Here is an 18,899-nt window from a genome sequence, read left to right as displayed (position 1 = left end):
ATTTCCTCTCAGGGCTTGCACACACTGTATGGACATTAGCACTCGGCCACCTGACCACTACACAAACTGCAATGACATTTGTATTAAAACACATGTACTTTAATGTGGACTTAGACCCCTTTTGCAGTTATAACAGCCACCACCCTTCTTCTTCTTCCCCAAACTGTTGCCACAAAGTTGGAATCATAGCATTGTCCAAACTGTCTTGGTATGCTGAAGCATTAAGATTGCCCTTCACTGGAAACAGGGGCCCTGGCCTGAAAAACAACCCCATACCATTATCCCTCTGTCACTCATCTTCACAGTTGGCACAGTGCAGTCAGGCAGGCAGGTAATGTTTTCCCAACATCTGCCAAATCCAGACTCGCCCATCTGACTGCCAAAGAGAAAACCTTGATTCCTCACTCCACAGAAGACATTTCGAGGGCTGTAGTCAACCAAAGAAAAACTTGGTTGACCAAAATTGCACCCAGGCACCAACCAATCGATTGGCCGTTCAGGTTAAAAATAAATAAATAAATAAATAAAATTAAAATCACCTTGTTGGAGACCAGTTTAATCCATACAGGTTCCTTACTGCACCTGCTTGGTTGTCTAAATGATCCGACTCGCAGCTCGCAGACCAGGGTGATCTTGGTTGGACAAAAGCTTTTTGACCAAACACTCGACCAATCGAATGGAAGCTGTCAGCCCCACACATTTCCACTGCTCCACAGCCCAGTGTCAGTGTGCTTTACACCACTCCATCTGATGCTTGGCATTGGACTTGCCGGATGTGGCTGAGTTGCTGTTGTTCCTAAGTGCTTCCACTTTCTAATAATATCACTTATGACTGTGGAATATCAAGCAGAGATGAAATTTTATGAACTGCCTAATTGCAAAGGTCGCATCCATCACAGTACCACACTTAACACCACTGGGCTCTCCAGAACAACCCATTTTGTATTTTAAATGTTTGCAAATAGAGACTGCATGGCTAGGTGCTGGATTTTATACAAATGAGGCAATGAGTCTGATTGAAACACCTGAATTCGATCATTTACAGATGTGGCCAAATACTTTTTTCCATATAGTGTATGAAGCCCCCATGTAAGAGATTTTAAAAATGGGGCCTTAAGACTTTACACACTTCAGTTTTCCAATTTAAAAAAGACTGATCACCGAATGATTTACTTTGAATTAAGTCTACAGTAATATTCTTCTTGCATCTGAAACCTCACAATTCTGCAGTCTTTGGCAATAAGCAGCTGTATTTGAAAGCCAGATATTGCAACAATTCAAAGTGGTTATTCCTGGGTTAGGAGGTCAGAAGTTTGTCAGCAGACTGACCGTAGCTGGCTCGGAGGTGTGGGTTACGGAGTCGACTGTCTTTACGCAGGCTGCCGACGATGATGGTGATGCAGGAGAGGAAGAGGACCAGACCTATAACGATTCCCGCCACCACCAGCGGAGACACCAGGAGAGACGCCTCCCCTCCTGACTCCCTCTCACTTCGGCAGTCTGGGTACTCCCCATGGCTCTGGTTGGAGCTCACTGCAGGGAAACAGAGACAAATGGAGGTCAGGACTGAGAGGGTGTGTTTGTGTTTCCATGTGCATAAACATTCATGTTTATATCTGATTCTGGGACAGATTTCAAACCCTAGTTTGTGGTTAACTCTGAAAGGGATGTTTCACATGATACTCCACTTATCATATACAAAATGTGACCCTATATTAAGTAGGAGTTTCTGACAAACAGTGGAGATTTTGATTTTACTTAGAACAGATAACTCCATGGAAGAAGGAACTTGTTATGGATTGGAAAGGAAATAAGGAGACAGTTAAAAGGTAAATATTATAATATCTGTTTCTAATCACTTGTATGGATCAGCCACTGACCAAGTGAATGAATTAAGCTTTATCCGTCACTGACTGCCCTGCCCTGCCCTGCCCACTTAGGGATGCTGTATGCAGAAGTACAGGAGTGTTTCATCATAAAACAACTTAAGATTTCCAAACAGCTGACTCGGGTCAGAACACTGAGGGATGGGAAGGGAGAGAGGGGAACGGTGTGCTGAGGAACCGTAAAAGTGGGCTATTGTATACATTGAGATGCTGGTATTCAAGTGCTACATCTACTGGACATCTGTTCTTAAAGTTGCAAATTATACCTTAAACGTCTGCTTTTAGTGTAGGGCCTTTGGACAGTAACAAACAACATGCTATTTCACCTCAGTGTCTTAAAATGTATGAATCGCAAAACTCAACTTGTATAACATAGTCGAATACAACATGTTATTTAATGTGCAATACATAAATGAAGCGAAGCCTCTGGGCTACTCCAGGCAAACAACTCAAGCTGTGTGGATTCCACACTCAACAGTTGTCATCATCCAAACACCTGAAAAACATCCTCTAAACTGGCAGTCCATTGAAGCAGCAAGATTTCAGGTCTTTCCCTCTGCTCTGCCATCTTTGCCCTGCACTCATGCTTTCAACCCCACCAGAACTGAAGCATCCACCTGTAGCCTTTGAGGCTTTAGATACTATTGTAACCATTATTTCTACACAGAGTACATTTATTTAGTTGATTAATATTACTTGAGTTCATAAAATTCTTGGTGGTTATTAAAGTAGTTTGTGCACTGCATTGAATTTAGCATATTACTGCAGGAGTAATTCTATTCTATTCTGTTCTTACTATTTATGGTTTACAGAATTAAGTTTACAATCATTAACAACTATTATCTTATTTGCATTTACTGTACTCTAAATCTTATTTATGTTTACACGTGTAATATGTAAGTTACTATATAAGTCCCCTTTCCATTGTTGTAAAGATTAGTTCCTACCAGCTGTAGTTTCAGGAGGGACATAAAAACTGTGGGACAGAGTGAGTTTGACTCAAGTAGCCTTCAGCACGTACTGACGAGTGAATGCTGTATTGTCTTGCTGTTTTGGTGTTTATTATTATTTATTGAATAAACCTGTAGCCGTTTATCACCTACACCCAGAAGAGACTGGAGAAGGGAACCATTCAAGAAAGGATCTCTATCTCTTCACTCCTCAGACTCAGAAAAAATCTAAGAATGATGAGGATGGAGGCTTGAAGCCACATGTTGACTATGTTCATCTGCAACAATCAACGATTTAAAACTTTACAGAAGTAACTGCCTGACTGAATATGCATGTCTTCAGCGCCTATATTTATAGAAGTCATGACATCATTTATCCACAAACAATGAAATATCTATCAAAACACATTTCAAACAAATGAACATTCACATCTATCTGTCTGTCAGGCCTTATGACAGTAGTGCACCAGGAGTTCATGTTACATAACCGCTGTCTTGCCCTACACACGTTGTCATCGAGGACTTTTTTTCATTTCAGTGTGGCAGATAATTAGAGCTGAAGTCTGCACACATACACAGTTTCTTTCTCAGTAATCATCATCATTAGATTACAGCACAATCCTGTTCCTCTCCATTTCTGTTTAACGTCTCATCTGTCTGTTTTTGTTCTGCTTGTTCACTCACGTCTACTTTGTCTGTCTGCCTCCATACATGTCTCACTATCTGTCACCCTCGATCTGTCTGTCTGCACTCAACACAGCAGAGACGGGACAGGGAGGGAGAGTACAATTTGTTTTTTATCTTTACTGTAACCAAAGTGCTCTGGCTCTGTTCTTTGTCCCTCTTTATTGCATGTGACACAAATGTGACACTAAGACATAAAAGAGAATGTGTGTAGTTTTAAATGAAGAACTTGTTGTGTAATCGTTCTCCAATCACAGAAGGCCTCATTTATCTCATGGAGAGGACTGACATTAATGGTAATGTTTCTTGTATCAGTATGTTGCAGTTGACATTGTAACCATAAACCAAACCTCCTTTTGGTGAAAACAAAAGTCAGCGATGAAAATACTTTCAAATATTTTTGTTCTGAGTGACAGGTAGAAATAGCATATATTACATCTGTAAAGGCACAATTAAAACTGAGAGGTACAGGATATATCCTTCCAGACTGTCTTTTTCAGAGACGTACAGGTGCATCTCAAAACATGGGAATATCATGAAAAGTTCATTTTTTCATATGATTCAATTTAAGAAGTGAACTTTCCATAACATCTAGATATATCTTCTACAAAGTGAAATGTTTCAAGACTTTTTTTTGTTTTAATCTTAATAACAGGTCACAGTTCACAAAATCCACTATCTCAAAATGTTAGAGTATAACAGAAATAGCCCCAAAAAGGATTAATGATACAGAAATGTTCACCTTCTAGAAATTTATGCTAATTTATGTACTCAGTACTTGGTTGAGCTCTTTTACACCTATTACTACATCTATGTGACATGGCATGGAGCCAGTCAGTCTGTGGCACTGCTGGTGTGTTATGGAGCCCAGGTTCATAACCTTTAGCTTGTCTGTATTGTTGAGTCTGAGAGTTTCACCATTGCATTGTGGTGTAACAACACCACAATGCAATGGAAAATACAAAAATGTGACACTACTATTACCACATTATATTGTTCAATACGTAAGTACAAAGGTGGAGTGATGCAGGAGGCTCATTGCACCCTGATGGAAAAGCTCAGAGTAAAAAGGGTTCCTTTTTTTACCAGGAGTGCGATGATCACAAATGCAACCTGCAGAGTAACAAACAAAAAGTTATCTTAAAAATTCAAGAAAAGATGCAAAAACTTCTCAGACAGGAATCTTGGTGCTGCATTGGAGAAAATCAAAATAAAAGGAGGTACGACTCAAGAATCTGTCTTCATTTTAGGTCATAATTTCAAAAAGACGAGTGTATTTTGCTGCTGGCTACCCCAGAGGCAGACTATATTTCCTTGTGCTAAAGGCAGCTTTGCTCAGATATGGGTTTCTATTTCTATCACTGCTCTGAATCTCTTTCAGGAGGAACACTTAAAATCACAGGATGATTTAAACATACAATGTAGTTTTCATTTCAATCTCTGTGCCTCACTATTGTTCATTTCTCATTTCCTTCCCTCCTGAATGTCTGGGTCTGTGATTCTGTTGTCTACAGTAATTTGGTTTCACACGGATCCTCCAGAAGAGGAAAATGTTCTCTCGCTGCAAACGATTCCCAACAGAGCGCTCTCCTCTCTCAGTAATGTCTCCTCCCTCACACACTCCTTTGTCTCCTCTGTCTCTTTCTCCTAACATGATTTTCTCTTCATTTCGCTGCTCATCTCTTCCTCATAAACTCAATTTTCTCTTGTTCTCTCCAGAGAGGGCACACAAGGGGAAATCCATAATTATATAGATTTAAATTCACATTAACTTAACTCCCTTTGTAACACTTAGACACGCGCACACACAAACATCAGAAGAAGTGATAATAATCTTCATGTGCTCATCAAAAACATTTTTAACCCATGCATGGCTTTTGGGATGAGAGTATTTATATGTAAACTACTTTGGTCCAGACTGAAACATATGCTTTATTGTCATTATGATAGCATGTACAGATATTCATGCTCCCTACACCGTGTTCCACATTATTATGCAAATGATATTTTTCTCTGATTTTCCTAAATATTAATGCAAATGACAGAATATTTTTCAAGTCATCAGCCATTAGAGCATAATTCAAATGTTTTTGAACAAACTTCATTATGACAAAAATTATTTTAAAAAAATAAAAATTAACATTATTAAGCACAACAGCTTTTTAAAACATTTTATAGGTTGTAAAGAACTGAAAATGGTCATTTGTAGAAATTGGAGCATCAGGGGGTCATATTTACTGAAATCAAAGCTATTTCAATCAAAAACATCTTAACAGGACAAGTTACATGTTAACATAGGAGCCCTTCTTTGATATCACCTTCACTATTCTTGCATCCATTGAACTTGTGAGTTTCTGGAGAGTTTCTGCTTGAATTTTTGCATGATGTTAGAATATCCTCCCAGAGCCGCTGTTTTGATGTGAACTGCCTCCAACCCTCATAGATCTTTAGCTTGAGGATGCTCCAAAGGTTCTCAGTAGGGTTGAGGTCAGGGGAGGATGGGGGCCACACCATGAGTTTCTCTCCTTTTATGCCCATAGCAGCCAATGACACAGAGGGATTCTTTGCAGCATGAGATGGAGTATTGTCATGCTTGAGAAAATTTTGCTACAGAAGGCACGATTCTCTTTTTGTACCATGGAAGAAAATGGTCAGTCAGAAACTCTATATACTTTGCCGAGGTCATTTTCACACCTTCAGGGACCCTAAAGGGGCCTATCAGCTCTCTCCTCATGATTCTGGCCCAAACATGACTCCGCCCCCTCCTTGTTGACTTCCCGGCCTCATGGGGACATGGTGGCCATCCACCAACCATCCACTACTCCTCCATCTGGACCATCCAGGGTTGCACGGCACTCATCAGTCAACAAGACTGTTTGAAAATGAGTCTTCATGTATTTCTGGGCCCACTGCAACTGTATCTGCTTGTGAGCATTGGTTAGGGGTGGCTGAATAGTAGCTTTATACGCGACTGCAAGCCTCTGGAGGATCCGACACCTTGAGGTTGGTGGGACTCCAGAGGCACCAGCAGCTTCAAATACTTGTTTGCTGCTTTGTAATGGCATTTTAGCATCTGCTCTCTTAATCTGATGTATTTGTCCGTCAGAAACCTTCCTCATTATGTCTTTATCTGCACAAACCCATCTGTGTTCTGAATCAGCCACAAATTTCTTCACAGTACGATGATCATGCTTAATTTTTCCTGAAATATCGAATGTTTTCATTCCTCGTCCAAGGCATTACACTATTTGACACTTTTCAGCAGCAGAGAGATCCTTTTTCTTTCCCATATTGCTGAAACCTGTGGCCTGCTTAATAATGTGGAACATGTGGAAAAGTGCATTTTGAGGTTTTTATTTTTAGAAAAAATAATAGTTATCATTATGAAGTTTGTTCAAAAACATTTGAATTATACTCTAACTGTTGATGACTTGAAAAATATTATGACTGTCATTTGCATTAATATTTAGAAAATCAGAGAAATACGTCATTTGCATAATAATGTGGAACGCGGTGTAGAAGATGAATCCTGCTGATGTAATTGACCCCATGGGTTTTTCTTGCACCAGCAAGGTTCATGGTTGTATATATTTTATTAAGACATCTTTAAGGATTTGTCCTGGAATTCCAGATATGAAGTAATTTTCATCCATTGCCTACAGATAAAGTTAGTGTTAGATCATATTTGGGGGGGTTGCATCCTATGGGGATAGGGATTGTATTATTAGCCCGACTTTAATTTAGATGGTAAATATCAATCAGTCTTTGTTTGTAAAGCACAAATTCATAACCAAAGTAATCCAGTTTACAAAGACGGCAAGTCTAGATCGTACTCTCTGCTGAGGCCTATTATAACAGACCAGTGCTAATCATGAATACTATACACAGCAAAATCGCCAGTGTTAGGTTTAACAGAGAGTGTTAAATCTAACACTAGAAAAGTGTTTATATGTGTTTTAAGTGTTAATTTAACACTTTTCAAAGTGCTATTTCTTTACACTGAACCAGTTACTCCAATACTGTACGGTGTTAAAAATTTACGCTGGTGAACACCGAGTGGTGTTGACAGTACTCTACTCTAGTGTCAGTGTTAAAAAATAAACTCAACCAGACTGCACTTCTCTGGTGTGTTTACACTAATGAGTGTATTACAGTTAACTCCATTGGGTGTAGAATATTGTGGATAACCACTGCCCCTCTCTTACAAACCTATTAATAACAAGAAAAAAGACATGCAGGTTTCACAAAATACATATTGTAAATCAGATACACCTGATATCATTGATTGCCACCTCACATTGTACAATTGTAGCAATGCGAGGTATTTTATGACAGTTATGGAGCAATGAGGCAGAATTGGAGCTGGAGCATCCCCTGAGTTGACAGCTTCTTCTCACTCCCAATTCATAAGCAAGCCATTACCACAGTCAAGTCGTGAACAACTTAGAAGACAACTACACTTGTGGTGCAAAAGTGTTTCACATCAAAAACTTAAGAACTCAAGAAAATTCAAGAAACATGTGCAAGTGATCCCAGCAGTGACCCCTGTACTACAGGCAACATCTAAACACAGCAAAACATCTAAAGACTTCTAAAACATGTAAAACACATCTATACATACTGCACAAAGGCATGATGGGAAAATTCTGCCCCCAAGATTTAAAATTGCAGTAGGCAGGGCTTGGATCAATTGACTCTCTACAGAGCTGGACTAACACTGGTAAATCACCACTGTCAAATAACTCCAACACTGAAGTCCATTTACTCTGAATGGAGTTAAAATTACACTTTGAGTGTTAAAACCAACACTAAAATGTTAAACACCGAGAATTCAACACTAGTATTCATGTGATCGACATCAAACAAAACCTTTTTCCAGGGGACTTTAGAGCTACTGAAAACTGTGCAGGGAAATCAGTGGTATGGGTGGATTCTGAGTTAGTTATCACTGTAGGTGATAAAGAAGCTGAAACAAAGGGAACTGCAGGTAGAAAAGCCAATGCAGCAGCGGGAATCAGGACAGGCCTGGGCCGAGCTGACAGTTGTAATGGACTCAATGAGTAGGTAAATCTACATATAAAAAAATTCCCAGATGAAGGGGAACTGTATTAAACACAGAATCATGTCATGCAGAAAGGTGTAGAATGGTAGGGCCAAAGGTGAGAGTACCATCTCACTTCCCCGTATGCTCAGGGCATCCTGGCTGATCAGCATCAGCAGTCTGGGAAGAGCCATGAACAAGAGGAAGACTGTACTGAAACATCCACAGAGGAGACTTTGGTCTTTCTTAAGAACTACTCCAAAGAAACCACAATCTCTGGATTTAACTGTCTGAGCAGCAGTTACAATTGAGATCATCAGTTTATGAGAACTTAAATGGGGCAATTGATGGTCAATTGTTTGTTGTAATGCAGAGTTTTAAGGTGGTATCTAGTCAACACAGCACTGGTTAGTCATTTGTTTGAAGGACTTGTTGGCTCTTGCTGCAAATTTCTGGTAGCAGCTAATGTGCTAACAGGCTAACTTAGAGCTAACGATGCTAAAGTGAAGCTAAGTGCTGTTGTTGTGTATGTGTTAAACACAGATGTTTATTGTGCAACTGACTGCATGTGTGTAAGGAACTGCTCACATTTTCATTGTTTGTTTAGACAACTTACACGAAGACAAATAAAAGAATGTCTTTCCACAGTCCACAGGTCCAGTTGCCTTAGTGCAGACATCAACCTGTATTATATGTCTTATTGCTGTTAGATGCAGGTTACTGGTCACACCTGACTATCTAAAGTAAATTGTTCTGCTGTTCCTTTGGCCGGAGACAATAAGTCTAAAAATGACCCAGTTGGCTGATTGGAGAGTCACAGCTTAGACCAGTCTCTGTATACCAGTTACAGAAGATGGGTGGATCCTAAAAGTTGGCTCCAACCCTTTACATGCCAAATTTCAGCTTCTTCCTTCTTGATGTAGGTATAAAGAACCAGCCTGCAAAACCAAGAATTATAAAAATAGCTTTGTCCCAACAAACTTTGTTATCTTGCTTCTCTTCTCTCAATCTTGTTCGTAGTGATAGCCCATTTCTTATCTTGTTTTAACATACCATGTTTTTACCATTTGAGGCACACTGTTACTTTTTTATCTTTATTTTTTTCCACCTATTTTTTTTAACATGTTACGTTCTTACTTTTATCCTGCTTTTATACCCCTTTGTCTTATATCTCGCTTTTAATTGGGGCTCCCTCCCTTTAAGTTTTGAGCACTATGGCTTTGTCCTGTCCTGTGATTACCTTACATTACCTTAACTGAGCCAAGATAGGTAATTATAGGTATTCTGTAATGACAGTGGTCAGGACTTGTTGAGCCCAACTGACGACATGCTGACCTGTAGCTCAGATTGCTGCATCCTGATGACTTTGTCCTCAGCTTTGATCAGCTTGTCTGTTTTTGCTGATCATGTTGAGGCAAACAAGCCACAACTAACACCCTGAAGGCATGATGCTCCCTTCAAAATATTTCAGCTGTTTATTTTCCTGACCTCTTGGAGACAGGGTTTGGATTTTATTATTGTGTTTAGCAGATTTTTTTCTTTTTCAAAAAACACTATCTATATCTTAAAAGCCAACATGAGGCAATGGAACTATTGATTCAATTACAGCCAAGCGAAAGTCTCTGCTCTGTGTCAGTGACAGTGCTGGGCTGATACTTCCATTGCAAAGATAAGATTATGTACCAGAGCCTTTAAACTGCGCAACACATTTGACAGAGTTGTTTGGCTATATGCAATGTACCAGGTATATTTGTCTTAGATTAAAGACCATCCATGTTCACCTAAGTTGGTTCAGAAGTTCACATTTTAAACAAAGATTCAAAAAATAGAACTAATCCAGTATCATGTCTTTTCTTCTGATACTCATGCCACAGTGTTAAATAACTTGTGTATTAAAGCTGAATTATTCTCTTGCCTCGGCATGGTCTTTGAGGGACAAACAAACATCTTTGGATCAAATTTACAGGTCATGTTGAATCACTTAAAGCCTGTCACAAGGCGAGGGCTGAATGAACTGTGCTTTCCACTTCGACCAAAATTAATTCAATTGGTTCTTTAGGTCCATGGATTAAATTGAATCTTTTTCTGTGTTTCTGTATGAGCTCCTGTGAGACCACTGGACAAAAAGCACAAAGCACATTCTTCTCTTTGTTCTCTCCACTTCACAAAGTGATGTAAGACAGAGGAGGAGAAATGAAGAGATACAAAGAGTAAAGTGACGGTGGAGAGGAGAAGGCAGCCACACAGTAATTTTGGGAAAGCGAGGAAGAAAGAGGAGAGAGAGGGAGAAAGATTGTAATAAATGGTGATAGTGTTATATCTCGAAACCCTGAGGGGACTGGACCCAGCTGCAGAGAGAAAGCAGAGAAACAAGAGAAATTCTGTTTCCAGAAGTGTGTGTGCTGTTGACTGACTGTGGATGGTGAGTGTGTGTTGAATCGTTACCCCTACATGCACATGGCATGAAATAAATCAGTTTAATGAACAGGAGGAGCAGGTTAACAAGGAACCTATAAATCCTGACACATTTGAGGTTATAAAAAAATTGTAAATCTTTGCACCGAAGCTTCACGGTATTTGTCTCAGGGTTGCATCACCATACAATCCTTAACAAAAAATGTGAGGAGAAAAAACACCCATTTAGAGAATTTTCATTGAAAATTACAATATTTCAAGAAAGGAATTTACTGCAAAACAAGAAAATAATTAAGCACTTGATAGTATTATTTCATCCTGAGGCCTTTCTGCATTGACTTCTGTTTATTAGAAAGCAGCGCTCTCTCATAAGCCCTTCAGCAGGGATGCTCCCAGGCCTTTTGCATGAGAAGCACACTTGGTTACAGCTGTGTGTAAGAGAGTATATGGTATATGTTCATATATAATGAAAGAGAAACAGGGGTAATTCACTTTGACAGCCTGTCACTGAGGTTTACTGTTGCACATGCACCCACCTCCTCCACTGTACACTAGAGTGTTTTACAAAAAGCCCCTTCATAGCCCTGCTGCCCAAAGCCCAGCGATATTTACTGGGTTTAAATCTGCATGAGATTCAAGTTGTTTTTATTTCCTGCTTTTATATTTTCATGGTTAGAGCTGTTTTTTTTTTTCTGGCTATACTTTGACTCCTTCCTTGAGAGGAATCATCTCTCAGTGTTCAGCGTTCTCTCCTCTTGACAGACATGACCCTGTACATGGTATGAGCTTTGTTTATCATTATAACACAAATCAATCTGCTGCATCACATTAATCATGAAGTGTTTGCAGAGCTGCAGCAGGAAAGGTGAAATCCAACATACAGAGTCGTAAAAGACAATACAAAGTGGTTTGTTGGATATTTTTATACAGTGTTATTTACTGTGAACTTGCAAATAGATGAAAAGTCATTCATAAAGAAGTGTTTGCAATTCCTCGATTGACTCAATATCATTGACTTCATGTTCCACATATACACTGTCACTTGAAGGTGGGACATTTACACTCCTGTTATGCTTTGCCTGCAATGTGTCATGCGCAGTCGCAGAATGATGTATGTGAAGTTCTTGTGCTTCTGCAGCTTCATAACTCAATGTGAAATCACACACTAGGACATGAATGTTAGGTCATTGCAGATCCAATATATAAGTGCAAAGGCATGATGGCATAATCTGAAAGGTTTTCATGCTTGTGTGGCATAAGTCCTAAAGAGAAAAAAACAACACTGTAGAAGTAAAGATCAGCTGTGTAGTGTGATATTGTTTTTGTGGTATCAATAGAAAAAAAAGGCAAATATTTTTGTGAGACAATTCCAAAATCTTAACCTCAATCTAAAACTTTCAAAACAGCAGACCACTGACATAAGGACAGTTTTGAACAATTTTACAAACATGATACTCCTCCAACGCAGGCTTGAAGATACAGCTAGAGTGCAGCACAACACAACAGCAATCAAATATGACCTCGGATGTAAAACAAAAATGGAGGACCTCAGCTGACTGCTGAAAGAAGGTCTCACAGTTATCGAAATGAGAATTACTAGAGTGCAGTGAACGTGTCTAAAGTGACTGTAGTATAAAGACATTTAGTTCTGGATGTTTTACACACTGGTTAATTTGTATTCCTGTCTACCATTACACTATAAAGACAAAAGAACACTCCAAGCAACTTGGAGTAAAGGTTACTGAAAAGTGTAAGTCAAGGGATGGATACAAAAAGTGTCCCAAGGCACTGAACATCCCCCAGATGTGTAAATCTGCCTAGAAAAGGCCATCCTCACGAAGTGACCATACAAGAATGAGACCAGTGAGAGAGGCCACTAAAATGCCTATGACTACTCTGAAGGAGTAACAAGCTTCAGCAGCTGAGATAGGAGAGACTCTGCAGACAACTGTTGCCCAGGTTATTCACCAGTCAAAGCTTTAAGGGAGAGTGGCAGAGAGAAAGTCACTGTTGAAGAAAACACATTAAATCTCAACTAGAGTTTGCCAAAAGGCACGTGAAAGACTCCATAGTCAGGTGGAAGAAAGTTCTTTGGTCTGATGGGTCCAAAATAGTGCTTTTGGCCATCAACCAAGATGCTATGTTTGGCAGACACCAAACACTGCATGTTAAAACAAACACACCATCTCCATTGTGAAGCATGGTGGTGGCAGCATAGGGATGGCAGCATTATGCTGTGGGGATGCTTCTCAGCAGCTGGCCCTGGAATGCTTGTAAAAGCAGAGGGTATAATAAATGTAGCAAACGTAGAAAAAAATCCTGGAGGACAATCTAATTCAGTCTGCAAGAGAACTACAGCTTGGGAGAAGATTTATTTTCCAGCAAGACAACAACCCTAACCATACATCAAAAGCTACAGAGAAATTGTTTAAAGACAACAAGGTGAATGTTGGGGAGAGGCTGAGTCAAAGCCTAAACCTCAATCAAACAGAGAATTTGTGTCTGGAGTTGAAAAGGACTGTCCATCCCCCATTCCAATGCCACCTCACAGAGCTTAAGCAGTTCTGTAAAGAAGAATGCAGTAAGACTGCAGTGTCCAGATGTGCAGCCTGATTGAGATCTGTCAACACAAACTCAGTGCCGTGGTTGCAGCCAAAGGTGCATCTACTAAATACTGACTTAAAGGGGTGGAAACATACTCAAAGTACCCAGCAGGTTGATGGCAAGTGAAACAAACCTGGATAAATCAGACCAAAGACCAACATTGAAAAATTGTATAAAGGTCTAACCACTACTCCAGGTTGTGACAGCAATATTATTTTCCAGAAACCATTTGGGAATGATCAGCTGAAAATTCAAAACAGTGGTTTATATGAGATTAAATTTGTGCTCATATGTGGCAGGTCCACACAGTACAAAGTTGAGCTAAACTAATAAGACGATGGCATGTTTCTGCTACAGAAATGCTTTGAAACCTCATCAGCTAACATAGCTGGAGAAGTTGCTTTTTGACAAAATGTTATAAGTAGAAGTATGCATCTATTTCTAATGGGGACAAAAAAATATCTTGAAATGTAACCTAACAAATTCAAATGAATTGAGATGTATTCCTAAAAGCTTTGCCAGCACAAGCAGTACAGCCAGAAGAATATATATTTTTAATTGGATTTCTTTTCCATCCAAGTTAAGAAGAAGCTTTTAAATCATTCTGGAGAGCTGTCAGGGGAAAACATGAGTTTAAATCCTTTGAAAGTAGAAATATGTGAAATTATTATGTTCAAAAATATTGGAATTTAAAGAATCTTTGCTCTTCAGGTTTGCATTTTTTATCTAGAGACCAAGTAGCAATCAGGAGAGAAAAAAATTACTTTGTATGATAGTTCATCATAGGATCGTTGTGTGTCCATTCAGATCAAGGAGTCACTAGCAGTCATTTATTTTTGGGTGTCACAAGCTATAAAGGTTAAGAGCCTGTGATATTGACTGCTGCTGCGTCCGCTGCATCACTTTGTACATTAGCTGCATACATTATACAGACGCATCAAGCAGCCACTCAGATTTAATCTGACAGCTTGTCATTATGAGTTACAACCTGCTCTCCTTCAATATGAAATATACCATACAGTGCTGGATGACTGTACATCCACGGACATCGGGGCAGAGAGAGGTCCTCTAGGCAGGATGCTCAATGAGGTACAACAACAAACTCAACTCAGGCTAACAGCTTCAGCATGGGCGATTTTCAGTGAGGGTAAAAGTGCATTCTTAAAGGGCCAGTCCTCTTTTTCAAAGTTAGCTTTTTCCAGAGCATGCTGCCATTAACCTGACACACCAGATGGATTTGTTTCACACATCTGTCTGGAAAACCACTCATAGACAGCGTTTGGAAAAGGGCAGAGCCTTAAAAAAAAAACTCGGAGGGTGATTGTCACATCTTTACGGACCAATCAGAGCAACAAAACATGTGACCTTGCCACTACCAAGCTGCACCCCTACTGAAGGAGTAAACTCCATATAGAACTGCATAACGCAAACCGTGGCGACTGTAGACATGTAAGTACACAACTTTTTTTGTTTTTGAAAAGAAAATAACTCAGTGATGTTCACTGTTCTTCTTTTAACAAGGAAATGACGTGAAGTTTTAATAAAACATCCACCCTAATGTCTTCCGCCAGAATTGCTCTTGTTGCTGCTTGCTTACGTCATGACTCTGCCGCGCCCAAAAGTACTGCCCCTCGTCGCTGATTGCTCCTGTCACTTTCTAGCTGGGCCCAGACGGTTTAGACAGGAGCTTTGCCGGATGGATTCACCAGTGAGAAACATGGAAATGGGCATATCCATCTGCTTTGTAAGGTTTTGCTGCCATATTATGATCAGTAATTTATTTAGCTTGGGTGCAGGAGTATGCCAGCCATTGCTGTCATTTCTAACTTTATGCAACTACCTTTGTTATTTGGTGCTATTGATCTATATTTTGAGCTTGCAGTCGACCCAGGCCATGGGGAAAAAGTACAAAAGGCAGACAGGAAGGACACTCAGCTATAAAGAAACTCTCAACAAGTATAGCAGAAATAAAAAACCTACCCTAGCTTCACCTTCTGAGCAGTATCAAATCAATGAGGATGGGCAGATTACAAAAGGAAACGTAAGAATAAAAACCATAACGAGGTTGTAAAAGGCAGCAACATCTTGTAAAATTATCTATTATCCTACACCAGCCATCTTTTTCTCACTTAATCACCTTTATGTGCTTTCCATCATTCCTCCTCTCTCCATTAAATTTTCTTCAGGCTGTGCTTCAGTAGCTGCCAACCGTTTAGAGTAACACTCTGAACCACTACACATTTTCCTTTTTTTTTTTTTTTTTTTTTTTGATAGCTGACAGCTGGACTGAAATCCACCCACACACAGGCACATGCACACACAAACACAAACATGGATCTCCCTCGAGACTTCAGCTTCTGCAAGGTCAAGACTCTCTTCAGGCTCTGTTTGTGCACCGGGTTAGTCATTAGGACTCATCTGCACTGTAGAAACTCAAAGGATATCAAAATGTTGGCAGCTGCTGGCTAAACTTAAGACTAATAAGTAAAGAGCGAAAGAAAAGGAGAAACACTGGAAATGTTCTTCATCATACCCTAAATTAATCAAAACTATACCATCATGGCTTTATTTTAGATTTTAAATGTAAAGTTATTTGACCATAAAAACCTCATTGGATTAATTGTGAATAATCTGGCCAAGACAGGCATCATCACACTGAACATACTGTAGCTATAGATTTAAAACATAAAAACAGAGTATAGTCACAGAGTATTAAGTTCCATCAGTCAAAACATCGACAACCTGATGCAACTTTCTCTGACACCTTTAATCTACTTTTAAGAAAGATTTAAATAGACCAGCTCCCCAACACCAGGCTGCAGAAGCAACGTACCTGAAACTCCTTTTACCCATTTCAAGATGCACTTTGGGAACAGACCGCAAAAGTAAGACTTGTGACTGAGTCACAGAGTGGAGACTGCAGCTTCAAGCACTTTTCACATGAATAAAATCACACAAGTGAGAAGAAGGCAGGTTAAGTGTCCTTGTCATGAGGATTACCAATGACTTTGTCTATGAGCGGTCAATGAAAGCCAACCAGCTCCATCATACAGAATAAAATGACGAGTTAAGCACATAAGATTTGTTTCAAACCTCAGTATGCAAAGATTTAGGCCAGTGAGAAGCTGCATGTAAATGTCAAAAATCACCATAACCAATCAGAGGACAATCAAATGTTTCTTCTGAATTTTGCCCCCAGAGAAGCAATTGAAATTTCTGGTAATTTTCAGTGCTGTCCTTTTCTCTGCATTGATAAAAGTTCTGATAAGACCCCCGCTATAGCTACATCCTATAGCTACATCCAAGCTAAACACAACACCATTAGCAGCCATTGCTTTCGGCCTTCAGTGCAACTAAACCCAGCCCATAGCTACCATCTTCTTCTCCTTAAATAATGTTTTTTGCACAGTCATTTTTGATTTAGGCTTTGCAAGATGACTTGGAATCTGGCAAATCATCTGCTTTGCAAGCTTATTGCTTTTTGCAGATAGTAGATACCCCCATGCTTCTTGTGTTTGCTATTATATTACTGTCAGCTTGTGATCTTATCTTTTTGTCATGGTCTCTGTATTCCTTATGCATTTTTAGAATGGCAAGGCCCTAGGGGTCTCAAATAAAATATAAGGTTAGATAGTTACTACCAAACTGCAGAAACTGTAATGTTATGTAATGTAACAAAACAGTAATTTTATCCAGAAATTCTGTGACTTCCTATCACATTTTATGTCCAAGTATAACAAGGTTTTAATTTTAGGTGATTTTAACATTCATGTCTGCTGTCCTCAGGCCTTTAGTTCTGATTTAATTGACACCCTGGGGTCTTTTAACCTCATACAGTCTGTTCAAGTCCCTACCCATTAAAAGGTCACACCCTTGATTTTAGTTTTAGTTTGACACCACGGTCTCAGCCTTTTTAACTTTGCACCTAAGGATATCCGTCTCTCAGATTCTAGAATTTATGAATGAAAATTACATCTTTGAAAAATTTCAATCAGGTTTTAAAGCACAACACAGTACAGAGACCACCCTCCTAGAAGTAACAAATGACCTTCTTTTAGCTGCAGACAGAGGAAAAAGCACAATTTTAGTTCTTTTAGACTTGAGTGCAGCATTTGATACAGTTGATCATACATTTAATTGAACGTCTCCAGACCTGTATTGGTGTCAAGAGCACTGCACTTAGTTGGCTTTATTCCTATCTTTAAGACAGAATCTTCGCTGTCACCATGGGTAACCACACATATTCCACCTCTGCTATTACCTGTGGTGTACCACAAGGTTCTATTTTAGGTCCACTTTTATTCTCTGTTTATATGCTTCCTTTAGGCTTTTATCATAAAACGTCATAATCTGTGTTTCCATTTTTATGGAAACACAGATTATGACGTGGACACACAGATATACCTCCTGCTTAGACCCGATGATTTCACAAGCCAAGCTGCTGTTTTAACTGTCTCAAAGATATCAAATGTTGGATAGCCCAAAGGTTTTTACAGTTAAATGACTCAAAATCCAAAGTAATTTTATTCAACCACCCAAAACCACAAATCTCTCAGATCCAAAGTTCCCTTGGTCCAATGTCCTCAAACATCACCAGGAGTTACCTTTAAAACAAACCTCACCTCCGAAAACATATCAAAACAGTTGTACGGTCCTGCTTCATCCGCATCAGAACAATCTCAAAAATCAAACCCATCCTGCCCCCTGCTGTTTTGGAAAAAAATCATACATGTCCTCATATTCTCCCGACCAGACTACTGTAACTTCCCAACTGGTTCCAACTGGTCCAAAACACAACAGGCTTTAATTGGTTTTAACAGACAGCATCACATCACACCTATCCTCGCTTCCCTCCACTGGCTTCCTGTCACTTTTAGAATTGATTTTAAGATTTTACTGATCACTTTTAAAGCTCTCATGGGTTTAGCCCCAGGTTATATTACTGAGATGCTGACCCCTTATGAGCCCTCTCGCAGCCTTAGATCCCTAGGTGGGGGGTTCCTGGTTGTTCCAAAGTCGAGACTCAAATCTAAAGGAGACGGGACTTTTGCTGTCAGGGCCCCTTGACTTTGGAACGACCTGCCCGAGGAGATAAGGCTAGCAGATTCAGTAACATCTTTTAAATCACTCCTTAAAACTCACTTTTACAGAATGCTTTTATGTGATGCTTCCTTATTTTTATTATCTCTCTTTTACCCATTTTGCTGTTCTAACTCCTTTTTAATCCTTGAGCTTTCCTCACATTGTAATCTCAGTATCCTCTATTTTCAATATTTTACCTGTTCCTTCTCTTTTATCTGCTTTTAGCATTCTTATTTT

General features: G+C 39.5%; 1 protein-coding gene across 1 annotated transcript in view; it reads right to left on the bottom strand.

The window, feature by feature from the left end:
• Window positions 1-18,899, bottom strand: part of bean1 (brain expressed, associated with NEDD4, 1) — a 70,160-nt gene that overhangs the window by 20,085 nt on the left and 31,176 nt on the right. The window contains exon 3 of the mRNA XM_041788985.1: window positions 1,330-1,533. Within this exon, the coding sequence (XP_041644919.1) occupies window positions 1,330-1,533 (204 nt within the window). The remainder of the gene's footprint in view (window positions 1-1,329; window positions 1,534-18,899) is intronic.

This window comes from Cheilinus undulatus, linkage group 6, assembly GCF_018320785.1.
Source record: "Cheilinus undulatus linkage group 6, ASM1832078v1, whole genome shotgun sequence".
Taxonomy (NCBI): domain Eukaryota; kingdom Metazoa; phylum Chordata; class Actinopteri; order Labriformes; family Labridae; genus Cheilinus; species Cheilinus undulatus.
This window is presented reverse-complemented; position numbering and strand designations above follow the sequence as displayed.